The sequence below is a fragment of the Meleagris gallopavo genome, chromosome 23, assembly GCF_000146605.3.
Source record: "Meleagris gallopavo isolate NT-WF06-2002-E0010 breed Aviagen turkey brand Nicholas breeding stock chromosome 23, Turkey_5.1, whole genome shotgun sequence".
NCBI lineage: Eukaryota > Metazoa > Chordata > Aves > Galliformes > Phasianidae > Meleagris > Meleagris gallopavo.
Window position 1 is genome coordinate 4,097,699 of NC_015033.2, and position 20,581 is coordinate 4,118,279.

A 20,581-nucleotide genomic window follows, 5' to 3' on the forward strand; every position below is an offset into this window, starting at 1 on the left:
GAAACCGTGGGAAAGGGCTGAGCCGGGGCGGAGAGCTGAGAGGGGCCGGCAGGGCTCTGCTTTTCTGGCACGGGAACGTGGTTGAGGAGATGGGTGACCCGCAGTGCTGCTGATGGGCGTCGGGCTGTTCGTGCGGCCCAGCGGGGCGCCTTGGAGGAGATGGGAAATCTCTGCCTGCTGGAGAAAGCGAAGCAAAAGCTGCGAGGGGACGCGCGGTGCCTGCTGGTGTGTCAGCGCGGTGAGCGGCTGGGAGGGGAAAAACAGCCCAGAAAACCCCAAACAACCACCGAAAGCCAACAGGTCAACCCAACCCAACTTCTGCTACAAGGACGGAATGGCCAGTGATAGTTTTAAGATGAAAGTCCCAAAAGCCTTCTGTTCCCACTGTGGCTCTCCAAAGCAGGAATGAACGGCGGTGACGCTTGCTGCCGGCCCTGCAGTCAGCTGGCATCCGGCTTGAATTCCTGAACATTTCCTGCCCTATGGCAAAACCGTCCCGGCCTTCAGCACTGTCAGCTGCCCCTCCAATTTTCATTACCCACCTGCAGGCCATTCTGTGGTTGGTTTTATTTTATTTTTCTCACTGGGACGCGTTTTTGAGAGTGCACAGGTGGGTGTGTGATGATGTGGAAGAGATCCTGTTGTAACATTGTGTGGTAGCTACACAGACAATTTCTGCACCTTCTACAGCATATTGCTCACTGATCTGCAGGAATTGAAGCATTTGTGCTGGCAGCCCTTCTGAGAAGTGGAGGGGTAATATCCACACTGTTCTGCTCTTCTTTTCTCCCAAAGTCGCAGCTGTCACAGAGCTGTGATGGTATTCTCATCCCAGTTAAGTGCCTTAACCAAAGCACTGTTTTTAACCCTAAAAGCATCAGGGGAGCAGCAGGCAGAGGGGAGTGCACCCCAAGGGAGGAGTGCACTTGGGAGTGGGGATGGGGACAGACTTTGGATTCTCAGCGAATCGCTGCCATTTGTTTTTCACTTCTGGAGGTAACTTTTCCTCCCATCTCAGCTGCACTGCTGGTAAAACTCTGCTGTGTGACCATCAGGGCAGATTTGGTTCCAGTGGAGCTGCAGTGTCAAGTGTTGCAAAGTACTGTGATATCTGTGCTCGGAGCAGGGTGCTGAGTTAACTCTGAGTGCAGCATTTCAGTCACCTCAGTACTGCCTCTGTCATAGAACCCTATAGAAATACAGTCCTGCATGCCTGAGATATTTAAGGCCTGGAAGCAAATGTTCAGTAGTCATACCCGAGCATGAAATGCCATGGGAGGTGTGAGGAGGTGCAGCAGGGAGGTGGGTGCCCAGCTGGCACTCTGCGGTCTGTCTGCTTGCCTTCATGCTGTGAACCTCCTCCTGAATTCATTCTTGTTTCGTACAGCATGCTGAAAGTGTCAGGTTTTCTTGGTAAGAGCTTCCTGCCTGGAGATTTACAGTGAGGACATACGAGACCTTCTAGGAGCCGATACCAAGCAGATCTTGGAGCTGAGGCCAGGAAGGCAGGAGGAAAAAACACACTGAAATCCCAACCAAGGGGCAGACTTCTACAAAACACACGTCTTGGAGTCTTCTCAGATCTTTCTGCATGTATTCCTGAGGGCACCTGCAAATCTTCTGCCCCAGTTTGCTCCCCTGCAGGCCCACCTGTGAGGGGAAGGCCACAGCAGCAGCACCGTGTGCCGCATGGAAGTGCTGCACTGGAAGGGACCTGCAGTGCCTGCAGCCTGGCAGGCGGAGCTGGATGGGCTCCTGCCTTCATAGAGCCAAATCCTCTTGCAGGCAGTGCTCTGCTTTGCTTTCCGAGCACGCTTGCATTGGGAGAGAGAAGGGAGAAAAGGGGCTCCGTGCTGATTTAGACCACACTTGCTGCAAATCCCCATCCTTTGTTCCCCATCAGCAGTGACACAGGTTTCCATGACGACTGCAGTTGGCACCAGGAGGGCAGGACTCGGGCACGGCAGTTTCCAGGGAAACACCAGCACTTTGGGGACAGCCACCGGCTCTCACTGCCTCCTCTGAGCAAGGAGTCCAGCCGTGTCTTGTGGAGGCAGAAGGCCTGGGCTGACCCACGGCTTCTTCTGAGTCCCAGAGCCTTCTATTTTCCTCTGAAATCCCATGTCTTTGTTCCCTTGCCTTTTAACATCAGTGATTTTGTACAGTCTGAAGCCCCAGGGCCCAGCTGCCAGCTGTGGAATGAAGTCCTGTGACAGAAGAGCAGGTGGTAGGAGCTCTGGTAGGAGCACAGTGTGACCAGATTGTTAGACAGCCCTGGAAAGGGCTTTGTGGCACCCTTAAATGCAGCTGTGCCAATTCTCCTGTGGCGCAGTCAGAAGTCATGGTGTACAGCCAGCCTGGCTGTGGTTCTGGAACTGGGTTAATTCTGGGCAGGCACAGCTTTACAGTGACATAGAACAAGGCTAGCAAGGGACCAGATGGCCTTTACAGGTCCCTTGCAACTCAAACCATTCTATGATCTATCGCATCCCTGACTGATATCCCTGCTGACATGATCGAGTTCTGGTTATGAGCTCAGCGGATGTGGGGTGTAACACAGCTGGTGCAAATGAATTCCTCTCAATTAAAATTCCCAGCGTGGATGGAATTTCAGAAGGGGCTTGTGTGGGAGTGCACTGTTCTCAGTTGTTCTGTGTGTTGTTTTTTTTTTAATGTAGGTTTGATGGACTGTTCAATACTTTGAACACCTCAATCATTTCTCAGTGCATGGCGTGTTTTCTTCTGCACGATTTAGTGATTCCTTTGATGGTTTTGAAAAGATGCCATTAGTCATTTAACACTGCCCAGGTGCCTGGATGTGATTTTAGAGCATCAGATAAATGAACTCATCTGGAGGAAAAAAATATATAGTCTGCCTGTGTGTGATGAGTGTGATTTGGGGAACTGCGTCGGTGCAAATAAGACGCCCTCTCAGAGCAGAGGGGTTCAGTAAAGCACCAGTAACAATATCTGATTACTGAATCGGTGCTTTGGTTTTAAAAAGCTCCCTATGACTGATGATATATTAGAGACTTTGCCATAATAGGTGAAAAACATTTCAGTTCTTCTTAAAATATGCTGCTTAATAATAGGGGAGGTAGAATGCAGCTCGGTGCAGAGAAGCTGGGTTGCTTGTGTCCTGGGAGATGGCTGAATCCATCAGTAAATTCATAACCTTCACTCTTTTTGGCTGTATAAGTGGTTCCCTCTTTTTGTGTGGTCTGAAAGCTGGTGGACAGCCCTCTGCACACCCCTCTGCAGCCTTGCTCCCCATTCTGACCTGAGTTGTGCTGTCCCTGCTTGCAGCTGAAGGAGCACCTGGAGAAGGTGCTGTGCATGGAGGGGCTTTCCCTGCACCCTGTGCACAGTGTGGTGCAGCGTGAGCAGATTGTGGAGGCAGACTGGAGGAACACTGTGATGAACAAGGACTCTTCCTGCTCCATCTTTACCATCCATATGGAAATCTGCACCATAGGTAGGAGCTGGATGTGCTGCATCCACAGGATGGGTGGAATCCAACCATTCAGCCCCCAGCAGAAGTTGGAGCCTATGTGACTTTGGTCCATAGAAATCAGCATGGTGCCCTGACACTGGGATACTTTGTAGAGTGAGATGGCTGAATATTCAAAATCTTTTCTCCTCAGTTCCCCTTGGGGCTGAAATGTCTTGCACTCAATCTGGAAACATATTTTGTTCTCCTTCGTTTATCTTCTAAAGCCTTTATTTCTAGCAAAGCTGGAACTCAGCCTTGGAGTTCAGACATTGCAAAGCCTGGAGAAACTTGTATCCTTCTCTCCTTTGTCTGACTTCTCTTGCAATTCACCCAAGGATTCCTTCATTTAGCTTAATTATGGAGCACGTCTTTTAAGCAAACAACTAATCTGGGTTTAAAGATGGAATAAAAGAGTCCCTTAATGTTTTAGTGACTAATCTTTTTTTCTCAAGTATCTCATTTCAGTTGGCATTTCTTTAGCTGATAAAGCTGCCTACTGCATCTGGACAAGGACCTTGAAAGGTTTTCTCAGGGACTAAGAAAGAAATTAATCTCCTGTATTCTGTCTCATCCTTGACCCCAGCTCAGGCCCCGAACAGCTTGGTTTTGTTTTCTTCAGGTGTTTCACCAATCAGGAAAGTTGCATAATGTCTTCCTAAATTGTAGTTCCAGATGTTCATGAGAGTATCTCATTAACCCAAAGTGGTGTGTGTTGGATTTATAGAATATCTCAGTTAGCACAGCTGGTGGATACTAATCCCTGCATTATGTGGTTATGTCAAACCCCAACTTTAAGCCTAACAAGGAAAATGAAGCGTTTACACTCCTGTTTTGTATTGGGTGCAGGGCTCTTAAGTGAGTAGGTATTTATGTTGTCATCTTTAGGCTTCTCAAAGAGGTGCATGGGTAAGTTGCAACTTATTTTCCAGTTGTACATGTAGGATGTTATAATTTGCAGGTGCTTAATGTTTTAAAGAAGCTCCTCACAACTACGTGAGCTTTATTTCCAAGTAAAAGTTCAGAAACAGGATGATGGTGAGCACGGGGCTCTGACTGCAGATGTGCAAAACACACAAGGTACCATCTGATGCTTAGGGTGTTTAGAGTAGCAGCTATTTTATCCCTTTATGTTGTGTTTAGGGATTGATCTGCTCAGCAGAAAGATGTTTTAGATCGGGCTGGTGCATCTGCCACCGGGAGCAGCTGATGGGCTGTGTGGGGACGAGACAGGCAATACCTGCAGGCATTTTAGTGAGAGCCTGTGGACCTCATTACAAGATGGAAACCAAACCACAAAGCTCTGCAATGGAAGCAAACAGCCTCCTTGGGCAAAAGGACATTGACAGCAACCAAAGCGACTTCTTCATTGTCTATATAAGCTGGGACAGGGAAGGAAAGAGTTAGAAAACCTACGTTTTGTAACAGTCCGTTCACTCCAGCAATCGGAAAGGATGGTGAGAGGGTGCTCTGTTTAAGCTCTGGGTTTTTTTTTTTTGTTGTTTGTTTGTTCCCCTCCCCCCCCCCCCCAATTCTTCCATGTCCAGACATGTCAGAGAGTGTGGTGTGAAACAGTGCTCTGCTGCAAATGGTAAGCTCTGCAGTTAATAACCCATTGCTGTAACTATAAGTGAAATGTCCCAGGGCAGTAGGTTTCCTTTATTTCTCATGCCTTTATTTCTCATTATAAATTTCTAACTTTCCCCGTGCGTCAGATTATTCATTGTTCATGTTTAGGTATCCTCACATCCACATCCATAAGGTTTAACTCCGGACTAAATTCAAGGTGAGGTTTTGTAGAAGTTTGCCTAGAAGTGAGCAGACTTGATTCAAACTGTGATGTTCTCTGGTGGAAATCGGAGCTCAGAGCACTGAAGAAGCAATTCCCTTGAACTTGGGATGCAGTCACGAGGAATGATTGGGGCACAGAGATCCGAGAGCTGTGGACAGTATGCTGTGATTTGATGAAAGATCGGTATGAAGTTGAGTATGGTAAAGAGCTGGTGAAATTGAAGGGTTCCTAAAGTGTCTGCCTTACGAACAGGTGGCATCACATTAGTTCAAAGAGCGTTTGGATGTTGTGTTGAGGGACATGGTTTAGTGAGAACTATTGGTGATGGGTGGATGGCTGGACTGGATGATCTTGTAGGTCTTTTCCAACCTTGGTGATTCTGTGATTAAGTGCCTGTTCTGGTTCCTGACCACTGAGATGCTGCTTCCTGAGAAGCACTTAACTTGAAATGATTTTCTTGCAGATGAGAAAGGGCAGGACCACTTACGGCTGCAAAACTTAATGTAGTGGACCTGGCAGGAAGCAGGAGCAGTCAGAAACTGGAACTACAGGAGAGCAGAGCAGAGATGCTACCAAAATCAACCTTTCCCTCTCTGCTCTCAGTCCTCGTTGATGACACATCCCTTACCACGACTCAAAGCTGACCAGGCTGCTGCAAGGCTCCCTGGGAGGGGATACAAGGCCCTGATGGTAGCATGCTTATCTCCAACTGACAACAGCTATGATGAACCTGTGTGCTAAGCAATACTGCGTGCTATGCAAATCGAGTGAAAAACATCAAGAACAAGTCCTGTATCAGTGAGGACCCCAAGGATGCTCTGCTGAGGGATATCAGGAGGAGATTAAGAAGCTGAAGGCCATTCTAGCTGAACAGATGAATGTGAATAACTTGTCAGGTAGGAAAACCTCAGCAGCCTTAGAGCTGTTTTATCTTTGACCAAAAAAAGTGGTTTTGCAAGTAAAATGCTCACCAGATCTTACCTCACCCGCTGCAGGAAGAGGTGTCCATTCTGGTAATGTGCTCTTCCTTTAGTGTTGCAAAATGACCTTATTCCAGCAGTAAAGAACATCTTAATTCTCTAATATTTTCTCTAGTTTTCAATAATTACTAGTTTTGTTAGAAAATGCTGATAGGATTCAAATCCTTGATTCTTATTGGTCAGTCTGTGTCAACAGAAAAGGGATTTTAGCTGGCAGAGCAAAGATAGTGGAGAATTAACAATGTAAAGTTAAATACAATTAAATACAATTATACTTTTTTTTTTTTTTAATTAGCATTCAGCTTCTGTTATCCTGAACTGTGAACTTTTGGCACTACAGGAAGAGTTTTTGCCTTGCTAACAGCATTCCTTACAGAATGCTCTGCCCCCTCATCAAGGATTCACCCTCAGCAGACTCACTGTGCTGTGCAGTAGGAGTAGGAAACCTGGGAGCAAATCAGTAAGAGCAATCTTTAGGGACCTGATCATCTCTTGAGAGTTGTGACAAAGGTCAACTGTTATGAGAGGCAGAAGGATTTTTCTCTTTTCCCCTTTCTGCCGCCTTTCAAAAACAGCTGGGAAGACAGGAGGAATCTCCCTGCACTTTTTCATTTCCTTCCCAGTATATTTTATCTTCCAAATCTGTTAACATAGCCTGGGAAACAGATCTTCTGTTACTCTGACAGAGATCAGACTTATATTTGCTTTTATATACCTGAAGCACCTGCTCTGCTCCGTGCTGATTCCTCTCCCCACACCTCTGGAGCTGGAGGCCAGTGGGCATTTTAGCAGCACAGATGCTGGCCCATGAGTGCAATGCAAAGGAGCACGTGGATGGTGATATTCTTCGCTGGCAGCCAGCTTCTTTGTTCTGTTTCCAGGCTCTCCACAGACAATCCCATCCTGTAACCATGCATGATTTTATTGCTGCTTTGCTTTGCAGGGCTTCCACCTGCCGAGGCTGCTCACATAGAAGGGAAGCCAGCTCCCCTCCTCCAACCCCACTTAGATGTTGAAACAGAGAAGCAGCTGATCAGAGAAGTAAGGCAGGAGGGATTCTATGATATGATATGTCCAATTGTCTTTGACTGAAGTTGGTGGATTTTTATAGTACATACTACAAATAGGACACAGAGGTGTATGGTTCAGCCTTTTCAGTATACTTTTCATTGCATTTTTTTGGTCCTTTTCTTATGGTCAGAATATATGTTCTTGGAGGCCTTATTTACAATACCATTTCCTCTCATTTTTGTTCCGTCCACTTCATCTCCAGACGAGTGAGGCTTTCCAGGATTTCTTTGAAGCACATATAACAAGTGTGAATTACATGTGATGTTTAGATTTGTTACATCAACGGAGGGAGGAAAGCAGCAGGGAAAGTCATTAGGAACAGCAGAAGGATGAGGAGGAGAGATGGAGCCAAGTGGAAGAATGAGGAGTTGGTAGAGAGAAGGAGAAAGACTGGAAGGAAGTGAACTTTGTCCTCACTTGTTACAAAGCCCTTTCCAGGGCACCACATCTGCCCAAACAGCAGTTTGTAGGGCTAGTCTGTCACCTTTCATCAATACTGCACCCATTTCAGCCAAGGAAAATGTCAATGAGTACAGTTTTATTGGGGTGGATGTAAGCTGTGTACAGGCAGGAGCGGTGCTGCTGCACCAGGCTCTCTGCTGTGCCCAGGAGAATAGAGATGCTGGCCCAGCTAAAGGCCAGCATGAAGCGAAGCAGAAGTCCCATGTCTGCCTTGAAGAGGGCATCAGTAGCCTGAGGATCTGCTGTGGTCTCAAGCTGTCTGCCCTCGAGGAGAACCTCAGGAAGGAAGCAGGTGCGGATTAGGCAGGGTGTACAACGCAGGGTGATGGTGCTGTTCAGACACACAGGGTGCACAACGCAGAGCGATGGTGCCTCAGTGCTGTTCGGACACTGCGGGGTTGCCTTTGGGAATGAGCTGAAACAGAAGGTTTCTTGCCTACTCAGAGTGGCGGCAGCCACTGCAGCCTCTGAAGTGGTACTGACAGCTGCTGCAGCCGGCGTTGCAGCCCCTGCTCTACCTCTCCCTTATTGACAGCAGGAGTGTGACTCTACCTTCTGAGCCATTCGCAAGACTCTGTCCCAGCTTCATCCTCTTCCCTATTTCCCTGAGCTCTTTTCCATGTCAAGACCAGCCTGGCCCTGCCCTGCAAGCCCTAAGGCAACAAAATGCAATTTTGCCCATGCAGCTGTGAGTTCTCTCTGCCTTAGATCAGCATTCCTCTAGAACAGAGGTTTGCGCTGCGGAGCTGTCTCAGCAGGCAGCAGCACTCTGTCTTGATCCGATTGGCTTCCCACAGCCCACATGCCCCAGACAAGCAGGCTGCAGCAGTATCTTCTGTCGCATACAAATCTGACGCAGCTTTTGGTTTCCTGGTGGATTATCAACACCATCGCTTTGCTGGAGGGCAGGTATTCCTGTCACGCACCTATAAAACGTTGCCAGCTATCCAATTCATTATCATTTTTCATTTATACTCCCGCGGTGCCTCGGAGCATGTTTTGTAATGTGCTTACACAGCACATATTCTCCAATATTAATTCTTGCAACCATATTCTTAATTCTTGATGCTATCACTTTCTAAGGTGAAAGGTTTATTTTTTCCCCTCTGATCACAAGCGAGTACCCCCTGCACTTCTGAAATAGGTTTCTATGTGAATGTGAGGTTCAAGGTTTTCCCAGCCCTGTAAAATCTGTATTCCTTGCCTGACATGCCCTCTAGGTCTCTGATGGTTTTTACTTACCAACCTAAGAAGGTAAATAACAAACAGACTTCTCCCAGCCAAACAAACAGCTTTCAGCTTTTGGAGAAGGTTTGGTGACGCTTCCACAGATTTATGTTCTATGTAGAGCTCACTATTTACATTGCAGGTATTTGCTCTTTTATTCTTCAGCTGCTGTGAATTCTGAGACCAATCCTGAAGACTCCTGCTGCAGCAGACGAAGAACTGACATCGGTCAAGGATCCCTTCAGTCCACTTCTCCCTGCCAGGCTGAAGAAACCCAGGTGGGCAGTGTCACTCTTCGTCTCTTCCAGGATTCACCCTGCATCTTTTCAGAGCTGCAGCCTTTCGTCTCTTCTTGTCCTCAGGACTCAGCAGTGCCTCAAGCTGTGTGAGGTGCTGGCGATGGGAACGCCGGAGCAGAGGAGCTGTCATAGCAGAAGTGACTTCAGCACCTGTGGACCAGCAGCAGGTGCTTGCCAGGTCAGCAGCTGCTTCTGATAACTGCCTCCTGTTGCACACAGGCAAAAAGCAATCCTGCTTGCACGGCAGTATGACTGCTTGTCAACGGTTTACGGGCTGGTTCGGCCCGGTTCCGTGACTAGAAGGGCGGAGGGATCTGCGGATCCGCGCCCCCGGAAAAGGAAAATAGGGGACCCCGAAATAATTGAAAACAGTGGCAACAATCTGAGGTGAAACAAAGTAATTTACTAAATATGGTATCAGCAGAATTTTATAAGGAGAGAGAGTGTGAAATTGATGGTGGATTGGCCTCACCACAACGCTGAGATGAGAAGCGCAGGCAGAGAAGTGCAGGCAGAGAAGCGCAGGCAGAGAAGCGCAGGCAAAGAAGAGAGCATCAGGTGACCTTGCCGGGAGTTATATCTCCTCGCTGACCGCAAAGCCCCCTGGGGAAATGTAGCTCTTCTTCTCCTCTGGACAGGCACCCGGAACTTGAGCATCAGCAGTCAAACCCCAGTGCATTACATGATGTTATAATGTGAATACTGATAACAAAAAATCATGAAACCATGACACTGCTGAACTTCAGCTATGTGTTCTGTGCAATGCAAAATCAAGCAGATGCACGTTCTTTATCCCCAAATTAACTGCGTCCACTTGGAGCAGACAAATAGCTGCTAGGTGCAGTACTCTGATGCCTAATGCCATAATTATGAACTCTCTCATTGAGAGTTCTCCTGAGAGACTCTCCATTGTCACTGAGATCACTATCACTTCTACCTTTAACTCATGCATCTGAGAGTATTTGCAAGACTTCAGCCAGAACGGGCATAAAAATTGCCTGGGAACAAAATGTTATTGGCAGCATTAGACCCAGGGCCTGAATCTCATGGCTGGGGTTTGAGGGGTGCAGGGTCACATCTCCACATGACTGATCTCTGTGAGCTCCCATGACACACACTCACTGTGCTGGGCCTCTCCCACCTGCAAAAGGAGCTATTAACAAATCTAGGATAGCACTGTCTGTAATTTGTGAGGCGTTGTGTCTGTTGGTGGAGATGGCTCCAAAGAAACCATTTGTTTTGACAGTATATAAAATTTTAATAGTCTTAGTGCCTGAAGTTTTTCTTCCCGTGATAAGGGAAGAAAAATGCCAACTGCATTGTTAAAATCAGAGTTGGCTGCAGATTAGGCAGGAGGGTTTGATTCCACAGGTGTGGAATTTTCAAAGTCACCTTTTAAATGCTTTGTACCACAGGGTGGCTGAGAGTCAGCAGAGCGGGATTCAGTCCCGCATTAAGCAAACAAAACTGAAAGCTGCTTGGCTACTGCAGGGAAGTAGAACAGCAAGTCATCTCCGGTGGAGAATCTTTCTGATGGGTTTGAAGATCATTAAGAGGCTATTGTCAGCAGAGGTTTTGTCAGCAGTGGGATTTTCTCCAATTTGAGCCAGTGCTGGTGACCCTGAGCTATATGCCCTGATACAGATGTCAGTGCAGACAAAGAGAGCAGATAGCAGCTCAGGAGTGCAGTGTGCCTTATCTGAACAGGCACCAGCTGCACCAGGAAGTGGTGCCTGGAGTTGTTTGCCACACCAGGGCAGTGGCACGAGGGGCGAGCAGCCTGGGATCTGAATTCACACCAGGGATTAGCAGAATGCCTGGGCTCAGAACTCTGTTGAATATTTATCTCCCTTCCAGGAGTTTTACTGCTGGTGTAAGATCACCAGGACTAAATCACTTTTGCCCTTAAAAAGGCAGACTGGTGCGCATCCAGACTGGCATAAAGAGAACACTACTATGTTTGGACAAAGAGTTTGCAGTGTTCCACTGTGCCTCAGGCTACCTACAAACCCCTTGCCTGCTTGGAAAGGTCACAGTGCTGTGAGAACAGCAGTCCTGGCTCCTGCAGGGCTTGCTTCACACCCATGTCAGTGTGTGGGGCTGTGCAGTGTGGATGTGAGATAAGCTTGGTTTGAAACATGAGCCTGTGCCTGCACGCAGGTGGCAGTGCTGAGGTAGCCCACGTCATTTAATCCATCTGATACTGCTCCAAAGAAGAAACTGTATTATGGCTTACAGCCTTACCACTGTGACATCTGCCATTTGAAATATATTTGCATAATTTCAGCACCTCCTGTACTTGCTTTGAGAGCCTTTCCAAACAATAAATAATAATTGAAATATAAATTCCACAAAATGTTGCTTTTTTTTTTTTAAAGCAATTCTGTGCATGTAGACACACTCTCAGTTGCACTTGTTATTCTGATCACCTTTGTCATCATGTTTCTGACATGTATACTCATACAGAGTTCATATACAGCAAACTGTTATGAAACGTGGAATTTGCCGTGATTACTCAGAACAGCAAATCTCCCAAGGAGTCTCTATTTCTGTATGGTGTTGTCTCAAGCATTGTTCAGGTACAGAAGTTCATCCTTCACAGCTACGCAAATGCTTCCTTGTAATGCTCAGCTAAGAGAAGCACTTGGGTTTTCCAGGCTGCAGATGCTAGAACAAGTGGTAAGGGGGGAGGAGGCTGAAAACAAGGACCTTGAGGAGAAGCTTAACACTGGAAGAAGTTTGCAGATGAGCAGAGGATGCAGCTAGTGACCATGCTGCAGAAATCCGATGATGACAGCAGTGATTTGGTTCTGCTTTAATGTCCACGACTCCATCCAGGAGGAGATTCTAGCCAAGAGCAAACTTCTGGAGAAGATGCAGAAGGTGAGCCTGCAAAAACAGTTCCCTGCTTCCAATTCAGGGAGCATCCACTGGGATTATTCTCAGGATGGCTTTTTCACTCCTTAGTTCCACACTTCCTCATCCATTTTCTCTTCTCTGCTTATCCATTTTTTAATGTTAATGAGATACCTTAGGGTAGTATGTTTACAGAATGATGGCATCTGTGTCTAACATGCCATGTGTGTGCCTGTGTTAGTACCTACAATGTTGATTAGACCCAGAGAATTTCTGGAGTGGAAAGGGACCTACAGGGATCACCGAGTCCAGCTCCACTGCACGCATTTTTAGGAACTGTTGGAACAAAGTTGTTCCACGACTCCAGCCTTCTCAAACTCCCCGCCTTCCCCAAGGGTTTTTTAAGCTGGCCTCCTTGTTGTGTAACAGGAAGCCCAGAGGAACAATTCTGTTATGGGAGAGGATGCGACTCCCTCTACTGACTTACACAGCTCACCACATCCTCAGCAGCACCCGTTCTGATCACCCAAGAAAATGAGCTGTGCAAAGTTTCCTGGAAAAAAATATATTAAAAAATATAAACGCATATTATTTTTATATAATACATAAGCAGCACCCTTACATCTTAGGCATGCTTGAAAATCAGTTTTGCTCTGATAATATGAGGCAGAATCAGAGGAGTTTCAAAAACATCCGCCTATGCCTCAGAAATCTGCATATTAAGAACTTGATTCATTTAGGTTACCAAAGAGGTATGGCACCTTTTTCATCTAAAATAGGAATCCCATGACTTTGTTAGCACAGGACAGGAAGCATATGGTGAAAATTTATGCCCATTTGAAGCCTCAGTAATTTACGGGATGATACGTCAAGTCTTCCTTTTAAACGAACATGGAATTCTCTTTCCAGATAAAATCTCATCCTAATTATTAATTTTCAGTTAGAAAGCACTGAGGCTTTTATTTTGTTTTTAAGAGTGGGCGGTAACATTAAGTGCTTATTAACTTCTTTACGTTTTGAATTTTGCTAAATTGTTGGCTTCAGTTGAGTGTCAATCCAGATTACAGAACCCCTTCGGTGTTTTTGGTTTGCCACCACTGCTCTTCTATAAGCACTTTCTCACTCTTGCACAATGGACAATGAAAGTGTAATCTGCTGATCTACTTTGGCCAAGCTTTGGTTTTATCACATACCTCTGAATAAACCATCTGACTAATTCCCATTTATGTGTCTAACCAACGTCTGTGCTTGTAGTAACCCCCATTTCTTTCTCTGTCATAATCCCAGCTAGCCATTTTATTGTTGTTATGATCCAGCTGCGAGCTGCTGAGACAGAAATCAAAGATTTGCAGTCAGAGGTTGAGCTGGAAAAGATCAGTTATCTCAGCAACAACCGCAGTCTGGAGCAAGACGTGAGGCTCTTCCAGCAGCTGCTGGATCAGGTGCAGTCCCTCATCCAGCAGGACTGCAACTGCAGCAATGTGAAGAAGATCAAGTGCAAGTCTGTCTGGGATGAGGAGTCTTGCTGCGGGAAAATTCCAGAGCCTGACGTTGCGAAAAAAAACGCCTGCCTGCAGGTAAGAGGAGTGTCAGGGTCACAGTGCCATCCCATGGCTTCTTCTGGGCTCACCAGCAGGTCAATAAATGGCAATTGGACTGCACTCACCTGTGTCATCTTCTGTGTACAGTGGAGGCTTCTGCCTTTCCACCATGTCTGAATCACAACTTAATGAGGACAAAACTCACTGGGTCTACACAAAAATTTTGGCAAGTAGGTGATACAAACTGGAGAGCTGGCACAGGATTCCCTGCTAAGCTGTCCGTTCTCTGTGCGCCTTCGGTAGGGAGTGAATTTGCCATTAGTGTTTAAACAAATCAGATGCCCTTTTTAAAGCTGTTCCTCCTAGGATCTCAAATCACTTAGATGTTAACGAAAAAGCTCTGCAAAGGGGATATTACACGGCTTGTTTAAAAGCTTGAGAAATTAAGGCAAGGCAGCATCTAGGCTTGGGTGGACTTTCCTGAAGCCTCACACCAAGCTTTAATTGATTGGATTTTGGGTCCCTGTGTGATTTTCATCATCTGGAGCTGCCTCTGCCCAAGAGACACATTACCCTCCTGTAAGACGAGACTCTCAAGGGTTCTTGTGACTGCTGTCTGATTCACATCCTCAGCCACTCACTGGAGACGAATCACTGCATGGCTCCCCGAGGCACCTCTGTTAGCCCAATCGTTAGCAGTGTTGTTGGGATCGCGGAACGCGTTATTAATGCAGAGAGGACAGCCCTTTAACGTTGTTTCTTCTCTCGGCAGTTCCAGCACTGCCACAGCAAGAAAGAGCTCTTCTGGCTGAGTGCGAAGAAGCAGCTCTGAGCTGTGCCCGTCCTGCCAGGGCTCTGAGGAGTGCTGGGACATGGCAGGGTCAGGGCTGCGCGCTCTGTGCGAGCTGCCTGTGTGCGTGCTCAGCTGGTGCCAGCCGGCAGCTTTAGCAGAGGAGCCCCGAATACCTACGTCGAGCAGGAGCTGCCCCTTTTGGACCTCGTAAAATCGCTCATTTTAGGCTATTCGGTTCCTTCCCGGTAGCAGAATGACTTTTATTGCTGTAAGTTTACATTACTCCCAGATGCTGAGGAGGGCTTTACCTAAACGGGGCTGGGCTACATCCCTGCAGCGCGGACACTGCTGTCGCTCTGTGCCCAGGACATGGTGCTTTTCATCGCAATCTGCAGTATTTCTAAGCCTTATCGCGAGATGCTCAGGTGCCCGCGGGCTGCGCGGCGCCCGCCTCCATTTCCCGCAGCACCCCGATCCTGCGCGGGCGGCGTCACGTGACAACTTCGTTCTTTCCCGTTTCCAGCGGGGAGCTGGCCGTCGCTGATTGGACGGCCGGGGCGCTGCGCTTGGAGCCCATTGGCTGATTCCTTGCACCGGCCTCTTTCCCAGTATGCCCCGCGCCGGCGAGAAAATGGCGGCGGCCGCGGTGCGGCTGTGGTGGCTGCTGGCGGCGGTGGGGGCGGCCGGGGCTGGGCCGCGCACCCTGGTGCTGCTGGAGAACAGCAACCTGCGAGACACGCACTCGCTCTTTTTCCGTAGCCTGGCGGGTAGGGTGGGGTGTCCCGAGTGCTGTGTGCGGGGTTGGGGCCTTCGCTGCGAGAAGGGACATCGAGGCACGGGAGCGGGTCTGGAGAGGGAACAGAGCTGTGAGGGTTCTGGAGCGCAGCGCTGTGGGGAGCAGCTGAGGGAGCTGTGATGGGTCAGTCTGGAGAAGAAGAGGCTCAGGGGAGATCTCATTGCTTTCTTTAACTCCAGAAAGGTGGTTGTGTGAGGTGGGGATGTCCTCTGTACCTAGCTAACAGGGATGGGTCTGGAGGTGATGGCCTCAGGTTGTTCCAGGGAGGTTCTGGTTTGATGAAAGAAAACTTTTTCTCAGAAAGAGTGGGGATGCTCTGGTACAGGCTGCCCAGGGAAGTGGTGAAGTTCCTGGAGCTATTCAGGAGCTGTGAAGATGTGACGCTGGGGAACATAGTGGGTGTTGTGGGGGTGGGTTGGCTGTAGGACTGGATGATCTCAGTGGTGTTTTCTAAGCTTAACAATTCTGTATGTCGTGGCTGCAGATAGGGGCTTTGAGCTCACCTTCCGGACTGCGGATGACGCTGGTCTCTCCTTGATCAAGTACGGGGAGTTCCTGTATGACAACCTGGTTATCTTCTCACCATCCATTGAGGGTATGACCTGGGGAAGTGCTTCAGCAGTGCTTCAGGGAGCGGCTTGAGGTCGTTCTGGGGTGGTCATGAAGACAAGGCTCTGGTATGGGACAGTCATGAGCCATTGGTGTGCATTTGCAGATTTTGGAGGAAACATCAATGTGGAGACCATTACTGCTTTCATTGACGGTGGTGGCAGTGTCCTGGTGGCCGCCAGCTCAGACATTGGTGAGTGTGGTGCCTGTTGGGCCATGGAGCACATCGCTACGTGTCACCCCTGTCACACATACCTGCAGCGAGCAGGCGGTGCAGTCCTCTTCCTTGGAGCTCCTGAAAAATAAATGCAGTGGGAAAAACACAATACCTGATTAGTTCGTAGGGCAATGTCCTTCAGCTTTGCACTTCCTAGATGTGCTGGATAAATGCTTGAAAAGAGGTTTTTTCTGATTATTTGTGGATGAGAGCCTTAAATAGATGTACTTTGTGTGCACGAACCTCAAGATTTGTGCTCTGAGAAAATGAATGATTGACCTGGGTGAGAAATGAAATCACTCTTATTTCCATTTTTGAATGGGAATTTAGCAGAGGGAAGTTGCAGTGCTCAGAGTTTGGCTGGTAAAGTGCTGAAAGTGTCACTCTCAGCTTAACATATTTTAAGTGTTGAGACTGGGTTGCATTCTTCTGAGCCTGCCACATACTGGAATCTTGTTCTCCTTTTAGGTGACCCGCTGCGGGAGCTAGGAAGTGAGTGTGGGATAGAGTTTGATGAAGAAAGGACAGCTGTCATTGACCATCACAGCTATGATATATCAGACCCAGGCCAGGTGAGCATCTGTCCGCAGGTTTGGAGTTTTGTTAATGAGAACATGTATGTAAAGGTTGAGAGATGAGTTTTCTGTCCTTATTTTCCTTCCTTATTTCCATCCCTTCTCTGCTGTTCACAATAAAGTCGTACGTAGTGTTGCTCAACAGCATCCAGTGGTGCAGCAGTCAGTGTGGCACAGTACTGCAGCACTGTGTGTGGAGGAGTCTCTACCCTGAATCCATCTTTCTGAATTTGCTGGATTTGATCTTACTGCTATCCTGGGGAGTGTCAGTGTCACTGTGTCTGTTTCATTCACTGAAGTGTGTGTCTGGTTTGTTTGTGGTAGGTTGAGAAGAAGAACTTCACAAGTGACACTTCGACATGCAGGAAGCGTAATTTTTAGACCCAGATGCTATTGAGAGATCTTTGTGGAAGTGCATATGTTTCCCTGTTTTCTTTCCTCTTGTTAGTCAGTGGTTAAACATGAAAACGCTCTGTTAAGTTCTGAACTTACTCTGATAGTTTTTATTTAAAAGAAACTGTCTAAGCAGTATGTGGATGTTGTCCTGTCTTAAAGATGAAAGCTACTCAGATAAGTCAACTACTGTAGCGTTACTATTTTTATCAAAAGGGTGTTTTATATTTCCTGATGTATCTTCATATTTGATTTACTGTAGTTAAACAAAAGGATTGTTTTTCTGATTTCCTTTTTAATGAAGTTGTAACATTTATACAATAGCTGTTTAGTTTTGATGGCCTGTAAAAACAAAGTTGATTTTCAGATAGAAAGAGAAGCTGTTGCTTGCTGTTCTAAAACCTGACAATTACTGGAAGTATATGTAAATACATTTGCCTGTACAATGCATTTACACAGATCTCTCGTTTCCTCCAAGCACACGCTTATAGTAGCAGATGCTGAAAATCTCCTGAAGGCCCCCACCATCGTGGGGAAAAAGGCACTGAACCCCATTCTCTTCCGAGGAGTTGGGTAAGTGACCTGCCGTAGCCAAGTGGCTGCTTTTGGAGCAAAAACCTTGGTGCTGATGTGAGCTGAGGGCTGGGTTAGCCTAGTGTGAGCAATCTGCTTTCATTTGAGGTATAACCAAAAGAAAATTTCCAAAACAGCTTAGCTTTTGCCTCAGTGATGTTTCTTTATATAAATGGCAGAATATCTCAAGAAAGTAGTTCATTTCTCTAAGTGTGCAAATTCTGCAGCTTTATAACCACATCCAAGGATAAGGAGGTTTGTGCAGCTTAGTCAGTGCCTACAGCTCCCTCTGGTTATTGATGCTGCTCTTTGTGCCTCTCCCCACAAGGATGGTGGCTGATCCTGACAACCCACTGGTGCTGGATATCCTGACTGGCTCTTCTACCTCATACTCCTTCTTCCCAGATAAACCCATAACTCAGGTACATTCCTTTACTTTTTCTCTTCTTTAGTCCAGTCCATGAGCTTTCAGCAACTTTGAGATATGAATGTTTGCATGGTTAAACTCTCGGTTGATTTTGAAAGTGTCAGACTTCCAGATGTCTCCTCGAGAATCTTCCTCCTTGCTTTTTGTTGGTGGGAAAATGTCCAGCGTGAGCGATACTTTGATGTAGGCTGATACTTTTTCCAAAGTATACTTCCTTTAAGCAGCTTCATCCCAAGGAGAGTGTAGATGCACAACATTGTAAATTCCATTCCTGGTTGTTCTGAGTAGTTAGCCAAGGTGCTTGGCTTCTGTTGAGCCGTGACGTTTGCTATCTGTGGTCAGACTTCTCCATCTTAAAGCAAACTTGTGGCAGTAATGAAATGAGTTAACTTGGAGACCATTAAACTCTTCTTTAATTACCTTTAAGTTGACTAAATGCTCTTTTAAATGTGCTTCTTTTCAGTATCCACATGCAGTTGGGAAGAACACCCTTCTGATCGCAGGACTCCAAGCAAGGAACAATGCTCGCGTTGTTTTCAGTGGCTCTCTGGATTTCTTTAGCGATGCTTTCTTTAATTCTGCTGTGCAGAAAGCTTCTCCTGGCTCCAAACGGTACACCAGCCTTCTGGCATCGCTTCATGAGGTGTACCTGGGGGGCTGTGTGATCCAGGAAATAGGCAACAAATGTTCCTGCTGGAACCAGCAAGAAGCCTGAATGCAAATAGTGTGTGATGGGTTCCTTTGGCCTTTAAGTTCTTTGGAAAGTAATTCTCTTAAACTCAGGATAGCTTTTTCTTGCTTTGGTTTTGTTTTTGGCATGTAGTTTTATTTTTCAGAGTCATTCTCATGTTTTCTTTGTCTTCCCTCATTTCTAGGTATTCACAGACTGGTAATTATGAGCTGGCTGTTGCCTTGTCTCGTTGGGTGTTCAAGGAAGAAGGCGTGCTGCGCGTTGGGGCCGTGTCTCACCACCGTGTGGGAGAGCTGGCACCTCCTAACGCCTACACCGTCACCGATCTGGTGGTGAGGCTTTGCTTGGGGGGGGCTTGCTTGGAATGTGCTCCTCTGTTGTGTGGGCAGGAGGCAACATGGAGCTGAAAAGTATAGCTGGATCCATTTTCATACTCATGTAACATGCATACATACTTATTTTTTGACTGCTGAGAGCTGCTTTGATTACTGATACACAGAATGTGTTTACCAGAGGGGAAACTTAACCTACTGGAAGAATTCCTTAATCTCTTTGAGCTGTATCCCTTCTGTAGTCATATGCTGGGCTTGAGCTTTGTTTTCAGCCATCCCTGCTGCATCCTGTTGATGTGTTGTGGGTTTGTTCCAGGAATACAGCATTGTAATCGAAAAGCTTTCTGACGGAAAGTGGATCCCCTTTGATGGAGATGATATCCAGCTGGAGTTTGTCCGCATTGATCCATTTGTGAGAACTTTCTTGAAGAGAAATGGTAGGTTCTCCTCACCTCATATGCCTTGTGTTGGGATGTTTCTCTCTTGGTGTGGTGGCATAGTAGCAGGAAGACCTGTGAAAGCTTTCACAGCTTCTCCCATTGCTTCTGTCAGTTAAACTTTGTCACAATCTTTTTCATAGGTGGCAAGTACAGCGTGCAGTTCAAGCTCCCAGATGTCTATGGAGTGTTCCAGTTTAAAGTAGACTATAATCGCCTGGGGTATACTCACCTCTACTCCTCTACCCAGGTAAGGAATGGTAGGAATTAATTACATAAGAAAAGAATGAGTGTTTTTTATTACTGCTAAGTTGTGTTTCATTTGAATGTACAATGAATTTAGTACTTCTGTATTTTTTTTTTTATTTTTTCTTATCTTTTGATTTGCTTTTTGAGATTTGGAAATGCGCTCCACAAAAAACTGGTAGTGGTTTCCTCTTCCTTGAGCTGGTGTTACACATTTACAGTGAATGCCCACATAGAAATAGTCTTACTGTTACAGAGGCTTGATCTGTGCACGTGGCTGGAGCTGTGGAAGTACATGGGACACAGAGAATGGTTTTCTGTTTTGGCTGAAGGATGTGGTTTCATCCTGAAAACGAATCGTTCGCTTGCCTTTTCAATAATATAACAGGTTCTGGGGATTGGAGGGAGTCAGTTGGATGCAGGACACTGTATCTATCCTTGTGTACCGCCAAACTCAGAAAGAATGCCTGCTTCTTCCCTAGGTGTCTGTGCGTCCCCTCCAGCACACGCAGTATGAACGTTTCATTCCCTCGGCGTACCCGTACTACGCCGGGGCCTTTTCCATGATGGTGGGCCTCTTCATGTTCAGCATCGTCTTCCTGCACATGAAAGAGAAGGAGAAATCCGACTGAGCTCCCTATGGGAGGAAGAGCCTTTTCCCTGATGCCATGCACAGATGGGCAGCACTCAGGGCCCTTACTGTAACTGAGTAGGTGCCAGTCAGCTGACTGGTAGGTGCCAGCCCTGATTTGGTCTTTTTCTCTCTCTCTCTCT

General features: G+C 46.9%; 2 protein-coding genes across 2 annotated transcripts; both read left to right on the top strand.

The window, feature by feature from the left end:
* The first annotated feature begins 159 nt into the window (after nucleotides 1–159).
* Nucleotides 160–15,046, top strand: KIF17 (kinesin family member 17). The gene is given in 15 exon segments (XM_031556723.1): nucleotides 160–225; nucleotides 1,405–1,483; nucleotides 3,299–3,475; nucleotides 5,746–5,769; nucleotides 5,772–5,804; nucleotides 5,807–5,962; nucleotides 5,965–6,017; nucleotides 6,020–6,107; nucleotides 6,110–6,178; nucleotides 7,206–7,303; nucleotides 7,709–8,087; nucleotides 11,834–12,049; nucleotides 12,052–12,137; nucleotides 12,139–12,204; nucleotides 13,494–15,046. Coding segments are annotated over 15 exon segments (1,992 nt in total). The 3' UTR covers nucleotides 13,896–15,046.
* Nucleotides 15,047–15,106: 60 nt separating this feature from the next.
* Nucleotides 15,107–20,575, top strand: DDOST (dolichyl-diphosphooligosaccharide--protein glycosyltransferase non-catalytic subunit). Its single transcript, XM_010722872.2, has 11 exons — nucleotides 15,107–15,278; nucleotides 15,792–15,902; nucleotides 16,023–16,109; nucleotides 16,602–16,705; nucleotides 17,580–17,674; nucleotides 18,003–18,096; nucleotides 18,565–18,713; nucleotides 18,977–19,124; nucleotides 19,441–19,561; nucleotides 19,705–19,811; nucleotides 20,290–20,575. Exons 1-11 carry the CDS (start codon nucleotides 15,122–15,124, stop codon nucleotides 20,437–20,439), a joined length of 1,323 nt encoding a protein of 440 aa, XP_010721174.1. The 5' UTR covers nucleotides 15,107–15,121; the 3' UTR covers nucleotides 20,440–20,575.
* The last annotated feature ends 6 nt before the right edge of the window (nucleotides 20,576–20,581 follow it).

Excerpts from the sequence above, each read along its gene's own strand:
- DDOST (XM_010722872.2), top strand. The coding sequence starts at position 15,122 with ATGCCCCGCGCCGGCGAGAAAATGGCGGCGGCCGCGGTGCGGCTGTGG. Across the intron at positions 15,279-15,791 it reads CTTTTTCCGTAGCCTGGCGG|ATAGGGGCTTTGAGCTCACC; the intron begins GTAGGGTGGGGT and ends TCGTGGCTGCAG. Across the intron at positions 18,714-18,976 it reads GCTTCTCCTGGCTCCAAACG|GTATTCACAGACTGGTAATT; the intron begins GTACACCAGCCT and ends CCTCATTTCTAG.